The sequence below is a fragment of the Drosophila obscura genome, unplaced genomic scaffold (genome assembly GCF_018151105.1).
Source record: "Drosophila obscura isolate BZ-5 IFL unplaced genomic scaffold, ASM1815110v1 contig_30, whole genome shotgun sequence".
Classification (NCBI taxonomy): Eukaryota; Metazoa; Arthropoda; class Insecta; order Diptera; family Drosophilidae; genus Drosophila; species Drosophila obscura.
Genome location: NW_024542818.1, coordinates 1753675 through 1774811, shown reverse-complemented (window position 1 = coordinate 1774811; position 21137 = coordinate 1753675). Strand labels below are relative to the sequence as shown.

Sequence of the window (21137 nt, the reverse complement as noted above, 5' to 3'; positions counted from 1 at the left end):
ACAGAGAAGAGAAAACTGAACAGAATTTAAAAGAGGAGAGCAGCAAGTGGAAATTTTTCGGTGGAAAGGGCAACAATTTGTGGCACCATTGACAACGAAAATTGGTTTAGATATTAATGGAGAATCGCCAGGAAAAAAATTAAATTAAGGAAAATCCAACAGTAAAGGAAGGATAGGTGGTATAAGGCATAGAGGGTGGAGTGTAGCTGCCAGAGTATTCTTCAGGAAAGGAGGGTGAAGAAAGTGCCATAGTATTCTAGACAAAAGTGGATGGAGTGTCATGGAGTGTGTGTGTGGTGAAGAGTGGTAATAAAATAATCAATAGGAAATAGCTGTTGAAAGATATACCCACTCCCACACACTCCCCCACTACTCCAATCTTCCCTGAATCAACCACCAATATATCGAACACCTCCTCCACTATTCAGGCAGGTTTGAGCCATCAAATTAAATTGCTTTCGGTTCGGTTATTGTTGTGCCAATACCAACAACGGATTTGGATGGACATCCAATTCAACCCTCCGACAAGTCCCAACCAAACACGCAACAGAACCATCATCATCATCATCATGAACAGAACCGAACCGAACCAAAAGCATCAATTCGAGGCAGCTGCAAAAACCTTTCCATTCCTACAAGAGAAGGGGAACATTTTGCTCGTAGTTTTACTAGCATACGACTATAAACTGTCATTCGTTCTGTCAGGAAGAGTCCTTTCCTCTTTCTCTCTCTCTCTCTCTGCCACACTTTCTGGGATGTTTTGTGCAACAGGATGTTGCAAATTTCTGTTGCACAGCGGCTCAACCTCAACCTCAAACGAGACGAAAAACCACAGATGTTTCCGTGGCAATGGGGAAGTAAAGTTTATTTTGTTGGTTTGTACTCGTAAAAATTATATACACACAATTGTCGGGATTGCCTTTTTCCCTTTTTGGGGTTGCTGCTGCGGCCTGTGGCAATTGTTGGGTTAAGCTCTTGGTTAAGGGTTAAGCTGGGGGATAGGATATCCTTTATGCTGAAAAATTGCTAAATTACCAAAGCGTTTATCGAATTACAGTAGGAATCAATGCCCAGCATATGGCGTATAAAAATCAGGATAGCTTTAATTAAGCTATTGTATTTTTTAAGGGTTTTGATTTACGAGAACAAATGGCAGACTTTTTCCAAGCAAAATAATATTGGAAGAGCTTTATTTTGGATAACTTTCTTTTATGTTTACGATGGGAGAACAAATGGACAAATCAACAAATCTTCGTTGAGAGCATCCTTCCTGTTTTTCTTTCCTCATCCCATAACCCACATTTCTGTATAATAATATTCCATATTCCCCCCATTAATATTCCACATTCTACACTTTAATTAGACACTTCCTCGAAGAGAAGAACCACAAGAATACCCCGCCAAGAATATACTCAAATAAAAACCCATAAATTGGCCTCTGGGTCTTTTTTTCTTTTATTTATTTCCTCTACTTTTTTTGATCGTCAGCAAAAATGTTGCCTAAATTGCCGGCTAGCGGCCACAGACACTCACAAATATGTATCTTCTAGATACGTATATCTGTACATATGTATCTTTGTGTTGGTGTTTTTCGCTTTTTGTCACTTTTATAATTAAATTTTGCTCGCACATGATGGTTTTTATATATAGAAAAATGTAAAAAACCAGAGAGAAAATAGCAAGAAAAACAACACTCACGATTCGAGACAAGACGATACGAAAGGCAGTCATTAGCGAAAAAGCAAAAGCAAAACTATAACCCTAGAGAACTGAGAGACTAAGAAAACTGTGTGCGAGTGCCTCACATATTTTATTCTTAATTTATTATGCTTGAAATAAAAAAAACTGCTAAATGCCCCAAAGAATAAGTAATAATAAAACATGGGAAAAACGTGGTGGAAAGAAATGAAAAGAAAAAGAGTTGATGCCAGAATGAAGACATACCACAAAGTATCTGTATCTGTAGCTGCTGCTGCTGCTTTTGTTAAATCCAATTCGTGTTGAGTAATCGAAGAAGTATCCACAAGTTGAAGAAGGAGACGAAGTTGAAGAATATGCAGGCGCTGGCACAGGCACAGGGCACAAAGCAGATGCCGCGATAAAAGAGGAAGTGCCACAAGAGGCCGTAAATCAGGGCACAGAACGCGACACACACTGAAGCAGAGGAATGAGATGGAGATGAAGATGATGCTGCTTTGATTTCAGTAATGTGTTTGTATAATATCTTCCATATGTCGTCTCTCAGGATCTCTCGCTCGCTATAGCTCGTTCGTTCGTTCCTTTGCACGCTCTTCTCTTCTTGATTTTGTTGCTTTTTTTTGTTTTGTTTGTTGGTATATTTTTCGTACACTTTTGCGGCTGCTTCGGGGCAGACGACACAAAGCAGGCAAAGTAGGTAGTTTACCTTTTAGGTCCGAGTGTTTTGCGCACACAACATGCACACACAGATACTCTAGTGCCCGCACACAGTTACAGCTGCGCAACACAGATACTTTTGCACACACACTCACACACACAGAACCGCACCGAATGAACAAACACAAACGAAACAAAACGAATACGAAACGCGCGAAGAGGGCGAGAGAATGGACGGAACGCTGTACAAAAATGCAGGCGGCGGTATATTGTGATATATCTTCTTTTTGTTGTTGTTGCTGTTGTTGTTGTATATGAAATGTTTTTTGTTTGTATATCTCAATGTATGAGTGCGTATCTGTGTAAAGTTTAAACAGAGAATATTTTCAGCCACAAGCTGCACTTTTCAAGCATTCAAAAATATTAAAGTAAATATCATTTATATTGGGTTGATGGAAATTCAGCAAAGCGATCGTTAAATGCCGGTAAATGCATACAAAAATACACGTCTTCTTGCAATATTATTTACTATTTCACTTTGTCACATTTTGGCACTTTTGTCTAATTGAAAATATTGGGATAGACTCGTGTGAAAAAATTCATTTAGAAATATCTTCCCGAAAAAGACGAGTTACGCGCGCGCGTTTTTTTTTCCTCGTTGGATCTCATGTGCGAGAAATGAAGGTGGCAGCGCGTTCCGTGTATCCGTCGGATCCAAGTGAGCGCTCGCGTGTTTCAGACCTCTCTCGGCTATTCGGATCGACAATATATACGTTGGGCCGGCGACTTTTGTTTACAAACGTCACGAATCGCCTTTTCAGGGGTAGCAAATGTTGCGCAGTTCTTCTCATATGTTGCTGGTAGTCTGTACTCATGCTGCTGGCAGAACCGGTTGCACGTGCCACCTATTGTTGTGTTTGGAAATTTCAATACCCTTTATGCACTAATTTAGGAAAGAATTCTGTTTTCATGATTCGTTTCAATAAATGGCATTGAAGCGCCCAATTTATCAATGACTTTTTTGTAGGGACGATCTTTTTGGATCAATTTAATTTTATATTTCTTTAGGGTACTCAAATTGTAGCCAATTCTGCTTAAATGTTGCCTTAAACCTTCCACATGTTGCTGGCAAATGTCTGCAGCAGAGAGCGAGAGAGAAAAAGAGCATAGCCGAGATAGAAAAAGAGCGAAACCCATAGAGGCCGCAAGATACATTCGCCGTAAGTTCAATTCGCCGTGGCGACCGCTTTGCTTCATGCAGTTTGTGGCACAACATATTGCTGCAACACAGTGTGTATCTATACACTTTTGTATCTCAACATGTGGCTCGATGTATCACAACATTCTGCAGGGTTTTCATTAGAGTTCCGATGTATCCCGCACATTTTATGGCAGGGTTTGCGTGACATTCGCCTGCACTTTGGGGTATTTATGGGACCCTGAGGGGTGGGGTACCTCCTCCCCCTGCTCCTCTGTGCAAACACACATTCAGGAAGTAGCTTCGATAATATGCCACAACATTTTATCTGTATCTGTAGCCGTGCATGTGGGTGCCGCCCCACCAGCACCCCAAACGTTGGCATGGAAAGAATTTCGCAAATTAGCAAAACAGGAAAATGGAAAAGCAACAGAAAAAAAATATTACGAATATCGAATGCCGCGGTGCATTCCCAGGACCGGGCGTCAAAGGTCTTTGACTTTTTCAAGGTGTGAAAGGCAATTAGAATGTTCGAGACAGGAAAAAAGATACTTTGTAACATGAAAATAAAAGAACGAAGAATGAAAAATGATAATAAAAGTATGAAACCTGACAATTGAGGAATATTTACACCAATTAGGATGTCTATGAAGTCATACTGTAAGATAAAAGAGGGTTCAAAACTGAACTCTAGTTCAAATACCTTTCCACAATGGATGGCCGAACAAAAGAAAACCCATCGGAATCCCACCGCTGCCACACCTTGAACTCTTCTCTTTAATTCCCTCAAATTTACTAATGATCTTCAAGCTATCAACTCGTCTATTATCATAACAAAATAATCAACTACACACATGGCAAAAAAAAACCATAAACTTATGCAACAAATAGTTATATATATAAGTATATATGTATAGATATACAGACCAGCCTCTGATTAATTTCCCTCAATTATAAGCCACAAAAAGAAAAGACACAGACCTCATGGAGAAGGGCCAACAAATTTTGTAGCAGCCGCGGGCGGTGACAGCACACAAAAAATGCGAAAAAAACGACCAGAAAAATACACGAAAAATGGAATATAATTTGATTTGACAAATGATGGATACTCGCGCGGGGGCCTTCTCGAAAGAAGAATCTCCCTTGATAGCCCGAAACCCAAGCCCATAACCGAAACCAAACCGTAATCAAAATTTATGTTAATTTCATAACAAGACCAATTATTTATAATGCCCTGTAAAACATTGCACAAAAACATTTCCTGACGGTCGGTCGGTCTCATCTCTCAGTCGTTGCCTTCGAAAAACTACCTTTTAAAATGCGTAAAATTCATTTCGAACCCACAAAAGTTTTATAGCGCAAAAAACAAAACACAATGAATGATTATCACATGAAAAAGGGAAATCTCAATAAAATGTTGATGCATTTTACGGCCATTTGTCAAAGGTGCGCTAAGACTCGAAGCAAATTGCCCAAAGATCTCCGAAGATCGATCAATTACAGAGAGAGAGAGAGAGGCAGAGAAGTAAAGGAATTTAAGAGAGCAAAGCGATTTAAGGTCGAATTGTATCGATGGCAACGATACAACATTAAAACTATCGAAGGTAATCGATGGAATACGACAGAATGAGTAAGAATCATCCAGAAGAGAGATGATCTATGATCCTGGAGAAATGAAAACTAATAAAGGATAGATGCATGAACGAATCTTTAGAGTATGGATTGAAGACTTCTTTGGATCCCTGCTCTTGTATATTTTCTATTTCTACTATATCGATATACTATATTCTTTGGAAGAACCTACAAGCCACATCAAAGAGAATCCATAAGCGGAAGAAAGGCCTTACAACATTCCCTTTCCTCTCACTTTCGATAGTTTCTTCTTTCCATCACCTTTTTCTCTCAAACATGCTGTCCAACATCACAACGTCGGATGTAGAGCTGAAGGGTTTTGCATAATAAAAATATTGACATCATCAAGGCTCGGTTTATGGGCAGACCTCTCTCCAACGGTCGCAGGCCTCCGCCACAGCCAAAGCCCATGCCCTGGACTGGCGTCTCCAGATGTTGCCTGATTTATGGCCGTGCTACTTACGTGGTGGCATAAAATATATATATAACATACTCGTATAGCCCCGTGCCACACTCTTATAAGAGCTGCGATCATCAGCTGTGGGTAAAAGCTGCATTTGGAACAATTTGCTTACCTGAAAATAAACAGAAAAGGAAACAACATAAATTAGTTGAACTCTTTTTGAAGTCGAGCGAAAAATGATAGAGAAGACAACTCTATAGAGAGGGGGGCAGGCATATAGAGAAGGAAACGCTTTAAGAGGGGGGCTTATACATTCCGGATGTTAGAAGCGCATCTTAAAGATGGATATCTATATCTATTTGGGTCATTCGAGCCATTCATTAGACCAACATTTGACATGGGAACATGGCCAAAATGCATCATCATTGAGTCGCAGATTTAGCAGATTAGATTCCAGATTTAATTAGTGAATTCGTATTGCGTGTAGAAAGACAGCGACAGAGAGGAAGGGGAAGGGGAGAGGTGTTTTGGGTGTTTGAGGAGAATGTAGATACGAGAATTTATCATAAAATTTGCATATCTTTTACGCTGCCTCTCCCCGTTCTCCACATCTTGATCTCTGTGAATCTTTCTCCCTGCCTCCTTCTCTCTTTTGCACTGCATCTGTCTCCATGATCGTTTGAACTAGTTTTCTCTTGATTTTTGGTCTAGCCAAAATGTCGCCTCTTGCGCACAATTTATGCATTGTTTTTGCTGCTGCTGCTGCTACTGCTGCGGCCTGAACTGCTGTTCTTCTGTTGGCCCGGCCAACCAGCCACTGAGCCGTGACGACCACAAAACCGAAGACGAAGCCAAACGCAAACGCAAACTCATTTTCCATTTTCCAAAGGCAGCAGCAGCAGCAGTAACAGAAACAGAAGTAGAGAACCAGAAGCTTTCACAAATCGCAAAACAGACGACGACCATGGTTCCGACGACGATGAAAACAGTTAAAAAGTTGCGAGAGTTCATTGTTGCATGCACCGGGAGACCCAGAGTGGCAGTAGCAGTGGCAGCCACCGTTTACCTCTTCGGATGCTCTTCTAACCCTCCAGCAGCACTCCTTCCTCCAACCGGAGACCCACCTCTCCATCCGCCATTTATAGACCCCTGCCGTAGCCTCTGCTCCTGACATTCGCCGTCTGTTCTACTGAACTACAGCGTGAACTTTGCGTTCGTTATGAGCGTGGCAGCGTTGAGGCGGCAGCGGAATGAAGCAAGGGGTGCCAGTAGCAACGAATGGGCGTGCTAGAGATGAGTGCGTGACACGCACGAATAATGTTTAAATGCAGGATTATTCAGAGCATAAAGCGAAGAATGCAAGCAATGGAATGGAATCATAACATTTCATTTCAGTTTCAGGGATATTACACTTTAAATTTTAATGTTTATTCTTCTGTTCAAGAACAAATAATTATCTAGAAATTATAGTACCAACCAATTTACAGATACCTCTTTTAAGCTAGTATTCCTTAGGGTTGTTCTTCTTCTAAGCTGCCATTCCCCCCGTGACCAATTCTTTAGCTTCCTTTTTAAATACATAACAAAGTCTCCGCTCTGCTCTGCTACCTTATCCTCTCTCCTCTTCTCATTCCATTTCGTTGTCGTTCGTCTTGTGGCCAGAGAGCGACAAGATACAGTTAGAATAATGGTGATTGATAAATATTGTCTATGCACGATTTTCAGCATTTAATTGAAGTTTGAAGCGCAAGGTCTCTGGTCTCCGGTCACCGGTCTCTTCGTCTCTTTTCTACCGTGCAACCGTTCCGTTTCGTTCCGCTTGCAAGTTGCAACCTCCGCACCATTGAACCATTGAGATGGAAGTCTAATTGATGGCAGCATTTACAGTTTTGTGGCTGCTCTTTTGTCTCCCGCAAAACAGTTGCTTTCTCCACCCACTTACCCACTCACCCACTCATCCCAGAGATACATTCAAGTGGGGTAACTACTACACAGAGAAGTATCTTTACTCCACAGAGTCCCATGTATCTTGTATCTCCTTCTCCTGTGGCACAGGAAACTTCCATTGAAAACTGCCACCCAGTTTGATGTCTAATTGTCAAGATTTTTATGCCCGATTTTTATGAACCCCACGAAACGCTGAAGCTGAATCTCCCCGCTGAATGTTGAATTTTTTCTTCTTCGTATATTTTTCTTTTTATTTTTATTTATTTATTTATTTTTTTTGTGACCATGATTGCAATCACTTTCCAAAGGCGGCTGCGAGGCAGCAAACGAGGATTGTTTCTGAGCCACTTTTACAATTCTTGCAGATGGCTTTCTTCTTTCTATAACTTAAATTTCCACTCATGATAAACGGAAAAGTGAATTGCCTGAACGGCCTCTGCACGCCTGCCTGCCTGGCCTGCCTGCCTGCCTGCCATTCGGAAAATGAAAACATAGGTAAGAAAACAAGGATATAACAGTATTTAACCCATGGCGAAGAGATAGATACTCTTGAATGAAGAGTAATAGTAACAGAAGCAATAAAAACAGAAATTATAGTGAAAGAAATTTATGATTTTGAGAGATTAGAGAATAAATAATAGAGAAAATAATTGATTATTTTTAGATTCATCTGCAAATAATCAGTAAATTATCTATGAATAATCTGTAAGCACTCGATAAATAATAGGAGCATTTTTGAAAAAAAAAAAATATAAATAAACTAAACTTATTATTTTATTGAAAGAACGAAGAATAAAATTCGATTGCAATTCAATTTCTATCGATAAAAATAGAAAATTCATCCCCACATAGCGTAGTCAATTTTAGAACGTTCATTAGTCGATGGTCTTATATAATCCTCACTCTCAGTACGAAGCAAAACCGTCTCTAAATGCCAAAACTCTCTTCACAAATGATAGAGTAAATATTTTAAAGCAATGTTTAAGACAGACAGACAGGCAGCAACTTTCATGTTCTTTCGGCAAGATGTGCGGCAAATGATAACAGAAAATGCGTTTTCCCATTTTCCATTTCGAGGCATAATTTTTGTGGCCGGGCCAAACAATTTTCCACATTTTCGCGAGCATTTTTCCATCGTTCTCTCGTTCATTTGTGCTCTGCGTGTTCACAACTTCACAGCAGCAGAACAAAAATTGAAGGAAAGAATATAGAAAGGGGGAATCATCGTCATCGACCATGGGACGGACTTCTGTAAACACCAAAGAGGCGGAATGGCATGCAACGAGTGGCTGCTGCTGCTGCTGCTGTGGCAATAAAAGTAATAATCGAAGTGCAGCCGCAGTTGCGTTGGCTGGAGAGTTATTGCCCATTGGCTGATCGATTGGGCCCACAGAAAGGTGAACGGAGGAGAGAGAGAGAGAGCAGTGCAGTATAGTGCACTGAAGAGTGTGGTTGCCAGAGGGGCCAGAGCGATTGTAATTTGATAATTGGCAACGCTTTCTGCGTTCCGAGTGTGTTGCATAATGTGGAGCAGAGTGTGTGTGTGTGTGTGTTGCATCCATAAAAATAAAGTTGAAATAGAAGTAATACTCGTAAAAGACGAGTGGGAAAGGCGGTAATAAATCTGTGACGAATCATTTGCTAACCCTAACCCAAAACTAATGAAATGAAGGAATGATCTGGGAAGAATGTATCTTAGAATAGCATGGTCACTCTAAAGAAATAAAAACGGTGTGAAAACAGGGTCACACTTTTTCAGGCAGATATTCATGCTCCTTTCACTGCATTCCTTAACTTTCCAGCAATAAATCTTCACAGGAAACCACATGGAATAACGGACATACCTGACCCTATCATCGCAAGCGAATTTTAAGACCTTCCAGCATTACTAAGAGGAATTCCTAGCCCAATATCCTAAAGATCTCAAGAGCCACTCTTAGCTTCCATTCCAATCGTAAAGATTTCCCAACCGCAGGCAACATTCATTGGCACTTCATTGGCTGTGGACCATAATCAAAAGTTTGGCCAAAAATCTCCACTGATCCCCATTCACCTTCTGCTGCGATATGCAAGCCCAGACTCCGCCCCAGCGATTCCATTCGATTCGATTACACAATCTTAATCACACAAAAATGGCTCGACTCCCAAGCCCCCACCCTCCGTATTCGCAGCCATATAATCCCACAGTCTAATGAACTTTTGAACCAGAATGATTAGCAAGATTCAAGATATCTGTTTAGATATGCAGTGGAGAGGCATAGAGAGAAGTCTATGGAGCTATCTGGAGATAGAAAGAGAGAGAGAGAGCGATATGCATATCTATAGCTAGAGATCTCAATCTTTGTGGTTTTAAAATGCTTTTCGCACGCCAAATTGATTTCAATCAGCGAACAATAAAGTAATTTCCATAGAATTTCACACTTCACTGAATGGCACACAGAATGAATGATCGACTGAATGGATTGAGTGAGTGACTGACTGATTGAGTGACTGACTTGACCCAGTGCTCTACAATCTCTTGAACAATATATAGTCTTTGAAAACTACTCTTTACAATCCTTCGAATTGCACTCCCTGTGATTTCGTTCAATTCTTTTTCTACTTTTGCAGCTGATGGCGCGCACTTTGGGGCCAACAGCTGCATTTGCAACTGCCACAGCGATTGCGCCTTCGCACACTTCTAATGGACGTTGGACGACGCCCACTGGGGAGGCCCCCACCGACTGCTTGAATGATTTATGAGCACGCGGCTGGGTACACGGGGCTCTCCTCCTCCGAGAGAAAAGTGAGAGAAAACTTCACTTCAAGGGTGTGAAAAGCGGCAAATGAGTTGTGCCTTTTGTGACCAGAATCTTTTCCTTTTTTCCTTTTTTCCTTTTTTTTTTATTTTCTATTTATTTCTTTTTTTTTTTTGGTATAATGCAAAGCAAAATGCGCGCAAATTGCAGACACAAAACGCGGATTATTGCAGAGAGATATCTCTCTCTCTCTCTGTGGCGGCGCTCCTTCTGGTTTAAGATTAATCGTTCACAAAAAATAAGAAAAGAAAAGAAGTAGAAAGAGATCCCCAAAGTCAAGCAAAAGTCTTTTTGGTGTTAATGAAGCGCAAAGTCTGGAGTGGAGTGGAGTGGAGTGGAGTGCAGTGCAGGAGAGTCGTCTGTGAGGCCCACCCACGCGTACACTTTAGCGGCACTTTACATTAAGCCACGTTGAGTCGAGTGTTGAAGCCGCAATTTCTTGCAGCTGTAGGCCTCTCCACATAACGGAGGATCCCGCCACCCACTCTGCCCCGTTCAGTGTGGAGTTTGCAGTGTAGAGTGTGAGGAGGCATCACAAGAAGTCTTTCGAGGTGAGGCACAAGAATCATAGATCGCTTGAACTTGCCTCTGAGAGGCATCACAGCGGCAGGAGTCAGGATAAATGAGGGTAAACATCATTAGACGCTCAAACGAACGAACGATCCATCGATCGATGAGCGAAAGAGGAATCCTCTCTAAGATCTTTGTTTGCCATAATGACGAATGGATATTTATTCTTTGATGGGAAAGTGGAGAAATGCTGGCCCCACAGATTAGAGGAAAGTGGAGGAAAGCAGGCCCCAAAGATTAGAGTATCATTTGCATAAATCGATCAGATTGTCGAAGGAGGAGGCTCTTTTGGCTTTTGGCTTTAATGATGATTGCAGTTCGAAAGGAGAAAGAGGGGATGTACAATGATCTATGGGATAAATGAAAGCCTAAGATGATGGTTGAGAAATCTGCAAAAGAGAAAAAAGAGCATGAGAAGGAAGACAAATCTACAGGAGAGATGACAGAACTTATACAGAGCAGAAGAGAGATATACATATATAGGAGAAAAGAGAACCGAGTTTAAACATCCTACTGATGAATGATCTCCAAAAAGATCTCATTGTTGATAGAAAGAAATATCCATTGATCAGAAAAATAGAATAACTTGAAGATAATTAAGATAAATAATTCAAGTAAAAGTGCTTAAAGAATTTTCTTTTTTTTTCCTCAAAGATTTATTTTATTATTCATATTTAAACTCTCTCGCCTTGCACTGGAATTAATCATTCTAGGGTATTTTTTAGAAAACTTATACTGGCATTTCTCTCCTTTGTCTGTAAACTTTTGTCCATTAATTTTCGCACCGCAACAACATTTCTCATCACTCCATTAGTTCTTAGGCCAAACCATCTCAAATATCCCCAGTCTATAGTCCCATGGTAAGCCACTGACCTCTCATGTGGCATTTAGCAACGATTAACCCCAACGGCAACCCTTGTGGCCCTAGCCACAGAGGAGCCTCGCCACTGCTGCTGCTGCTGCCTGCTGCCTGCCACTTCCTACAATGGAGGTCTTTGATTTCCTAGAAGCCACACAAGCGAAGCGTTTTGCACATATTTTTCCGCTTAGTTCAAACAACTTTAAACGACAGCTTACTAAAGTAAAGCAAAAGTTAAATGAGGAAAAGCAGTAGAGAGAATAAGAGAGAGGGGGAGTGCTGTGGAGTGGAGTGCCACAAAGAAAGAGAAAAAACTTTTACCACAAATCGGATTTCCTGCATCGATTTGTGGTGTGGTGTGGTGTGGCATGGTCTTAGCACGCGTGCCTCAAAAGACACCGAGACTAGAGACGTCTCCTCCTCGAAAAGTGAGGCTCCACAAAGTAGATCACAAAGTGCCATAAAAAGATACAACGACTCTCCGATGGAAACGAGAGCAGGAAGAATCTTCAGCGCACTCTCAAATGCCACAGATATTTCCCAGGGAAATAGAAGAGATTCTTTTCGTTGGCCTCTGCATTTTCCAAGAAGCCAGTGTTCGGGGGAGGGAGGGGTAAACTGTGGTGCTGTGGTGCTGTGGCAGAGGCTGACTAGTTTTTCCCTTATTTGTAAGCCGCAACAGGCAGATGGATGACAAAGAACCAAATGGAGTGGCGGCAGCCGTCTCTAAACTTGGCCAATACACATATTCTAGATTGTTAAAACAAAACACGAGCACCACAGAGAGAGAGAGAGAGAGAGAGAGAGAGAGAGACTAAAGAAGAGAAAAGCTGATCAGAGAGAGAGAGAGAGAGACTAAAGAAGAGAAAAGCTGATCAGAGAGAGAGAGCCGAAAGTTCCAATAGATGGCAAAAGGATCTTCGCTAGTCACGTAGCTTCTTCCATGTCCAAGTTAGAGGGCCCTGTTTTCCCTCATTGGGGTGTGGAGAAAACAAGTTTTCCACCTTTGCCATGCCATACCCTGATAGAAGTTCCACTTCTCCGCCCACTCCCTCTCCCTCTCCCTCTCTCTCTCTCTCTCTCTCTCTCTACGTCTCTGTCCATTCTGACAACGTGCCAAAATGCCCCTGCAGGCATCATCGAAGGGCCTGGGCTTCAAACTAATTGCTGGGACACGCCTTCCACTTCTTCTTTGGAGCCATAGCCATCCTCATCAAGCGCCAATGCATATTCATAGTTCATAACGAAATGATGTTCGGTGTTCACAGAGAATGGGAGGGGCAGGGAAGCAGGGAAGTGAGTGAGTGGAAGAGTGGGTTTATCTTCCATGTTCACACATTCAAAATGCTTGCCCCCCCCCACACTCTCTTCCGCGTCCACTCTCCAGTCTCCAGTCATAACTGCACAATTGCCTCTGTGTTTTTTAATTAACCCAAAAAAATGAACAGAAGGAAAAATATAATTGCTAGCCGAAGCAATGGATACCCTAGGAGATTCAGTGCGGGACAATCAGACACCTAGGCGAAGGTCGCAGCCGAGGGGTGCTGCTGAAAGACCGCGCATGTCTTATTAAAGGGAAAAATTTCAACTAAGAGAAAATTAACTGCTGAAAGAAAGAAACTGCTGAAGCTAAAGCTAGTTTAAAGTTTTACCCACAAAGAGAATTACAGCAGATGGTTCCTATATGATACTGTATCATTGATAAATTTGTTCTATATTCTAAAAATCATATTTAAGTGCACTCTATAACGTTTTACTCAACGACTTGTCTTTCTACCTAACTAAGAACTAAAGAATATAGCACGTCACTCATTGCCATCAGATCAAATGTGCAGCCATCTCAATGCAACAAACATCATCTCCCAATCATAATTCCCTCTAATGCACAGGGTATATCAAACACAATCCACAGAAAAGTTGAGCAAGTGCACGGGGCATTACAAAAAAGCGTACAAAAAAATTAGAAAAAGCAACATAAAGTGAAAAAAAATAAGAGAGAAAAAGAAAAACAAAAAGCAAAGAAAAATTGAGGTGACAACATATAGGAAATGTCTAAATATACAACAAACAAAAGCTGGACAAAGCATAAATCACCTAGCAAGAGAAGGAGGCGTGGTGGGGGGAGCAGAAGAGATTGGAGGAGGGGAGGGGCACATTGCAACTGTAACTGCAAACAAGTTAATGAATGTATCTGAAAGATACATCTGCATAGAGAGACACAGACACAGAGGCAGCAGCAGCAGCAGCAGCCTGTAGCCTATAGCCTATAGCCAGAGAGAAAGACTCTCGACAAATAGAGTTGGCCGAAAAGCAAAAAGCGGGCTATAAAAAGCGTTAACAAGACAACAACAGCAACAGCAACAGAAACAGCAATTGGCAAACAATAAAATACACTTAGCAGACGAGAGAGACAGAGAGAGAGAAGAGAGTGTGGATGTGGAAGAGCTACTAAATTGTTGTTAACAATTCTTTAGAGCCCAAAGCCAAGGCAAATAAATTTTTCTGTCTGCCAAAATGTGGGTCAGCAGCAGCAGCAGCAACAGCAGCCAGTGAAAATCCAGGGGGGCAAAACGTTGGGAAATTGCAGCAGAGGGTAGGCAGGGGGGCGCAAAAGAGATTTTCATTTTATAGTTTTTTTTTTTGTTTTCAATGCCAACGGCAGACATTTCACTTTGCCAGAGATTCCGACTCTTTTTCCTTCTTTGCGTGTTGGTCAGAAGATTTTTAACTACCGTTTAAAATGTATCTTATAGATACGCCACATAGAGTGCACTCAACGTACTCCTTCCTTTTGAATATGTGTATGTATTTTGCTTCCCCTCATTAATCACTTTCAATCACTTGCAAAGCGTCCATTTTCTGAACAGATTTTGCCAAATGCCATTCCATGCCTCTTCCAACAGTTGCATCTGTATCTTTGACGTTTTATGTATCTTTCCATCCGCTGGGTGCCTGGAGCGGCCAGGCACATTTGGCTTTTATCATTCCCCAAAAGCAAAGAGCTAGAGCTACAAGAAAACACATTTGTGTGCCAGATATTTTTGCATTTATGTTATGTGTGAAGAATATTTTCAGGCAAACGAAAATCTCAAATAGAAATTAATGGCTTATGGGGAGGTAAACTTCAAGAGATTCCCTTGAAGAGTGTAATAGGTGATTAGTGGAATCTTTACAGCTTTGAAGATTTTTTCTTTAGCTAAGAAATTAATTTCTGTAGCTTTCAGATGCAGATCTTTGAGGAGATGCACAAAAAATAAAGCAGTTTCTTGGTTTTATGTTAATTGTAGATCATTTATTCATTTCGAATCGAAAGTACTTTTTAACGGTGGTAGATCTGATGGCCATAAGCAGGGACTCCATAGGAAGGCACTCCATGGGAATGAGCATACGATGGAGCATAGACTGAGGCCTGATGGACCACTGGGGAGTAGGACTTCAGCACAGGAACATGCTGCACCACGGACACATGCTTCACGACTGGATCATGCTGCACGACTGGGACATGGCTGATGACAGGCACTTGCTTAACGACGGCGGGCACCACCTTAACCACAGGTGCAACAGCCACTCCGTAGTGGGAGTGGGAGGGTTCCAGATATCCCGGAGAAGGAGCTGCCGAAGCAATGGCCACCAGAGCAAAGATGAGAGCACACTGACAGCAGGAGAGGAATCAAATGTTAGTCGATAAACCAAAGGATTGCTCCCTTAAGATACTTACAATGCGGAACATGTTGAAGATGTGGGAATTTAAAATTCAAGATCGGAGGAGCTGCTGTTACTTCTGTAGAGGTCTGATGACTGTTGTTGATTTAGCCACAAGTCGAAGATTATATATGGCCAGAAATATGACTTCTGGCTGCACGCACAAACCAGTTTAATTGTATTTTGTATCTTAATTCTGTAGTTTAATTGTGCGAATAGATTTATCTGTCGATCAATCTGAAGGTGTATTCACAAATTGTAGGCGCCCCATCGTCTTCATGGCCTTGGTTCTCGATGGCCAGCATCGTCTTCGAACAGCCGACGATCTATAAAATGACAATACCTTTTCCATAACTATTGAAAGACTCCGCACACAGACAATTGGGACGTGATATTGGAAGGGGATTATGCCTAAATGGCATGACAAAGGAAAGTGTATGTTGAAGATCACCTTTGGGGAGGGGGAAAACAGATCAAAGCTCAACGAAACGGAAGGAAACAACAGATTTAAACACTTTTGTGATTGGACAAACTTGTTTGTCGCGTGGCGCCTATGATTATTTTGTTCAAGCGATATTTCTACTATATAAAGACTCTAAACTGATGGTCAAACATCAACAGTTATTCGACTTCCACACAAGTTACAAGAACTTAAAATTCCATAACCAATTCGTCAACATGTTCCGCATTGTAAGTATCTTAGAGGAGCAATCCTTTGGTTTATCGATTAACATTTGATTCCTCTCCTGCTGTCAGTGTGCTCTCATCTTTGCTCTGGTAGCCATTGCTTCGGCAGCTCCTTCTCCGGGATATCTGGAACCCGCCCACTCCCACTACGGAGTGGCTGTTGCACCTGTGGTTAAGGTGGTGCCCGTCGTCAAGCAAGTGCCTGTCATCAGCCATGTCCCAGTCGTGCAGCATGTCCCAGTCGTGAAGCATGTGTCCGTGGTGCAGCATGTTCCTGTGCTGAAGTCCTACTCCCCAGTGGTCCATCAGGCCTCAGTCTATGCTCCATCGTATGCTCATTCCCATGGAGTGCCTTCCTATGGAGTCCCTGCTTATGGCCATCAGATCTACCACCGTTAAAAAGTACTTTCGATTTGAAATGAATAAATGATCTACAATTAACATAAAACCAAGAAACTGCTTTATTTTTTGTGCATCTTCTCAAAGATCTGCATCTGAAAGCTACAGAAACTAATTTCTTAGCTAAAGAAAAAATCTTCAAAGCTGTAAAGATTCCACTAATCACCTATTACACTCTTCAAGTGAATCTCTTGAAGTTTTCCTCCCCATAAGCCATTAATTTCTATTTGAGATTTTCGTTTGCCTGAAAATATTCTTCACACATAACATACATGTAAATTCCTTTGCATTTAATTTTTTTAGCCCCTTTCTCTGAACTTCGAATAAAGTTCTCATCTGAAATAAAGCTAATGAAATCCTCTGCAAAATCTTCTCTTTTTTGTAGGATTCAAAATCAAATTGAAATGAGGGAAAATCACTTTCCAAATATACAATCTCCTCCATAGTTTTTTTCACACATTTAATAACCCGCGAATGTCAAAAGTGCATGCGAAGTTTCCATCATCTCTCGCATCATTTTATGGGACATTTTGTTAAATTTAATTTGCCACAAAGTCATTTTGTTATTTGCAACAAAAACAACAGCAAAACAAAACAAAAAGTCACACATAAATGAGTAGTGTGGTGCCGCTAACAAGGTGGCAAAATACAAAATATGGGGAGAAGACGAATACTGTGACGGCGGGCTAGGAAATTTCTTCATTAATCAGCGAAATAAAGTTACGCCTCAGCCCCACTGCCTCTGCCAACTGGCATCATCATCACGATGTTCATTCTCCCCGCTGGATCGTCTTTAATTTGAGCCAATTAAAGTGGCGACAAAGCCTTCAAAACCGACTCCTCGACTCTTGGCTCAAAAGCCTTGTATGCCTTTCCCTTTTCCCCCGTTTCAGCGATTCAACGATTCACCGATTCAGTAGCGTTCGCGCCCCGTTCGATCTACTGGTGTTAATGATTGAACCTGAATGAATGGTTTGTACATGAATTTTTCATTGTTTTTTTATTCGGGTCTGGAGCTCTGCGGCTCTGGGGCTGCGGCTAGAAAAACGACTCAAAGAAAAATACTTTGAAATCAAAATAAATTGTGTTCGAAAGTAAAACTTCATTTTTGTGGTGTGATTTTGGTTGCCTTTGGGTTTTTGTTTCTGTTTTTTTTTTTCCTATTGCCAAAAAGATTTATTGTTAAATCGATTTCTTCTACTGAAGGTTTTTCATCTACATTTTATTTGGTTTTTAGCTTTGAATTCGGTTTCATTTCCATGCTTTTCCTCAACTATTATTTCTATATAAATTTTCGAGAGATCTCTCGATTAAAAGTTTCGGCAATTTTATTGCTCTATTAAGAGAAAGAGACAGAGATAGGTTGTCAGAAAGGTGTGTAATTCCGTTTGTCTGTTTAATGACGAAATCATTTGATCCGCTTCCACATCATGCAAGGGGTCTGAGTCTCCTTTGTTGAGGTTTCCATGTGGAATTGGTCTGTGGTAATGACTTCATCCGAGACTCTAACAGAGACTCTGACAACAGATTTGTCTGTTTTTCTGTTTTTTTTTTTTGTGATAAATTACATCCACTCTATGGCCTATAATAATATTTTTTTTTCGTTTGGCTTTCGGTTTTCTGTTTTTTCTTTTTTTGTTTTTTTTTCTTTTTCGTTTTAGGGGGTGTTGCCTTTTCGTTGCCTTTGTTTTCATTTTGTTAATTATCCGCTTTAATTGTTAATTTAAATCACGAACATTTTATAATCATCGGAGAAGAGTGAACAAAAAGTGAAACTCAATTGAACTTGAGAGTAGAGAGGCCCCTACCTCCTTCCCTCCTCTATCGCTCTTTCTTTTCTCCTCAATTCTCTTATGGTTTTTTGGGCGTGAATCGATCGAAAGAGTAGGAGAAAGGTTTTTTTTTTGGAGATTCGATTGTTCGAGAGAGACGAGATATGAGCAGATTAAAGGCGGATTTTGTGATTTGCTAGAAGTGTCGGCTGGAAGTAAGGATTTAACATGTAAGATTGAAGTGCCAGTGGCTTTGTTTGTACTGTCTATGATGGAGAGGTTGTCAAATATTGGATTGAGAGTTCCATTTTGGTTGCAATAGAAGTCCGAGAGTTGTGACATTGATATTTCTATAGCTCGATAAACACATTTCAACTCTACAAAAAAAAATACCATAAATTATTTGACTGTGACCAATGGCAAATTCTACTCAATATAGAGCTTAAATTTTTGTATTTAATTTAACTTTAATTTTAATTCCAAGAAGTATTCTAAAAAGACCTTCGGATTAGTTAGTTTCTAAAACAGTTTTCTACGCATATTTATAGACATTTTCCACGCCTGTTTCAGTAGCTTTTTCATTCAAAAGCTCAGCCAAAACGTTTCTCATTCAATTAAATTTTCAATCGAACTGCAGTTTCCTTGGAAAAGTGCAATCGATGCTACCTTTGGAAAATGCCGTAGCCTCGTTGAATGATGGCAAATATATAAAATGGAAAGTTTATTTAAAGGTTCATTTAACGCGAAAGTTGAACTATAACTGAAACGAAGAAACTAAACTAAACGAAACGAAACGGCAGGCAGTCTCCTGCAATCGTAACTGAATTTCAAGTGGATTTTACACTCCAACTAATTCGGTAAATGTTTTATTGCCGCCCAGCGCGACCACTGCCAACCAGCAAGCAGCAAGCAGCAACCAGCAGTCCAGCATTCAACATTTAGCGGCATTTAACAACTGAACTGCTGGGCGACCAGACCAGACCAGAGACCATATGGTACCCCAGGTCCAGTCTTTTGGCTAACTTATTGGGCGAAAGGTTATAGCCATGCAGCCACCAATTGTTATGCAAATCTGTTCGATGGTCGAGGGAGAGATTGCCTCTGCAACAAACAAAAAACACAATGGACACAACTCTCGGACTTGGACTCGGACGCGCGGATAGAATCGGACAACGAGGAGGCAAAAATCCTAAAAACCCAATCGAATCGCCTCAAAATCGAATCGAATTGCAAAGCATGGAAATTATGACTGCCATAAAGTGGAGCATTTCCTCGACTGTCCGTCTGTCTGTCTGTCCGTCCGTTCACTCCCGCAATATGGCCACAGTAAATTGTCATTGCGATTATGGTCGTAACTGTCTCTGGGCCTTGGTCTTGGGTCTTAGTTAATCTTCCAGACAAAAGCCAAAGCCAAAAAGCCTAAATTGCGCCACCTTCACTTTTTCTGCTGTGGGGCTTTTCTTCTTCTCTCCCGTGCTTCCCCTGCTTATCTTTAAGGCTTTTCCATTGGTTTGCAGTTGTCTTGTCTTGACCATTTTTGGACCATTTAGTTGGTTCAAAACAAAGACATCCTTTCGTTCGGTGGCAATGCGACATGCAACATGATTGTTTACGCCTCACTTGCAGCAGCAGAACAGGCGAACCAGCCAGTGCTTAACTCACAAACTTAACCCATTGTTGCAGCTGCCCCCAACTCAAAGTTAACCCCTTTGTGGCCATTGCGAAGAAAGGACACACTTGAGGAAGGAGAAGTATTTTTTGTTCACTTTCTTTCAGAGTTTCCCTAACTTTGAAATAAATATATCTGCAGAGCCCTACACAAATTACTTGCCCGTCCCCGTCTATAATCCCCTACAAATCCAAACATAACTCAAGTTTCTTCACCATTCATTGTCTCATTCCCATTGCCTTAGCTTTAAGCTCTGCTTGGGGGGGGGGGTTTCGGTGTACAATTAAAAAAGGAGATTGCAGCCAGCACCTTGGGGGATCTGGATCTGTTGGCTTCTGGGAACTCCATCTCGTCTCTTACATCTCGTTATGGTCCGGCGACATTGTCCGGCAGCTGACAAATTTTGTTGTTTCTTTTCAACTACTGAGATCATCTCAATCTTCCCGGGCACTGCCTGCCTTTCCTTTTACTGGCTCTGGGGCTTGATTGCTTCGATCAGTTTTTTTTTGTATTTCTTTTTTTGAAAATGGAACTCTAGTTTACGACTTTGGACATTGAATGCGTGTCGTCTACGCCCCCGGGAGGAGCCCCAGCAGCAACTGTAACTGCAGCAGCAGCAGCAGCAGCAACAGAGGTAGCAGCAGCAGCGGCGGCAACAGCGGTAGCAGCTACTACCAACAATTGACAGAGACAAACGCCAAACCACTTATTGGAAATATGTTTAACCATTTTGGGCAATTGACATTTTGTGCAGCAGCCCCCGCTGAAAGCCCCTCTCTAACCACTTTATATAGCACTCGGTATAGCACCTCTTTATACCCCTCTATTTTGAATCTTTTTCGCCTCTCTTACCCCCTCTATTTCTACTCTATTTCTCTTCTTTTTCTTCACTTTTTTTCAATCGACAACGTGACAAAACAATTGTCGTAAATCAGGGTAAGGCAAAAGGAGCTGCTGCAGCATCGATCGAAGGGGATCGCTTTTCGATTTGCAAACTAATCTTTTTTGTTGTTGTTTTTTTTTTACTTTCAGTTGGCTCGTGGCTCCAGTGGCTGCGTTTTTTTTTTTTGATTGGAGCTACATAAATGTGTGGCTGGAATTCCATTGAAAAAAAGCTGGGAAAAGGAATTTTCAATTAGCCAAAAA

The 21137-nt window shown here is 41.2% G+C and overlaps 3 protein-coding genes across 4 annotated transcripts in view; 1 reads left to right on the top strand and 2 right to left on the bottom strand.

The window, feature by feature from the left end:
• The window catches only part of LOC111068754, a 135414-nt gene that overhangs the window by 67194 nt on the left and 47083 nt on the right, over positions 1 to 21137 (bottom strand). The gene's annotated exons all lie outside the window — the stretch shown is intronic.
• LOC111068759 lies at positions 15081 to 15492 on the bottom strand. Its single transcript, XM_022358465.2, has 2 exons — positions 15481 to 15492; positions 15081 to 15414 (listed from the first exon to the last, which is right to left on the bottom strand). The coding sequence occupies exons 1-2, from the start codon at positions 15490 to 15492 to the stop codon at positions 15082 to 15084; spliced, it is 345 nt and encodes a 114-aa protein (XP_022214157.2). The 3' UTR covers position 15081.
• LOC111068758 lies at positions 16143 to 16574 on the top strand. Its single transcript, XM_022358464.2, has 2 exons — positions 16143 to 16154; positions 16221 to 16574. Exons 1-2 carry the CDS (start codon positions 16143 to 16145, stop codon positions 16548 to 16550), a joined length of 342 nt encoding a protein of 113 aa, XP_022214156.2. The 3' UTR covers positions 16551 to 16574.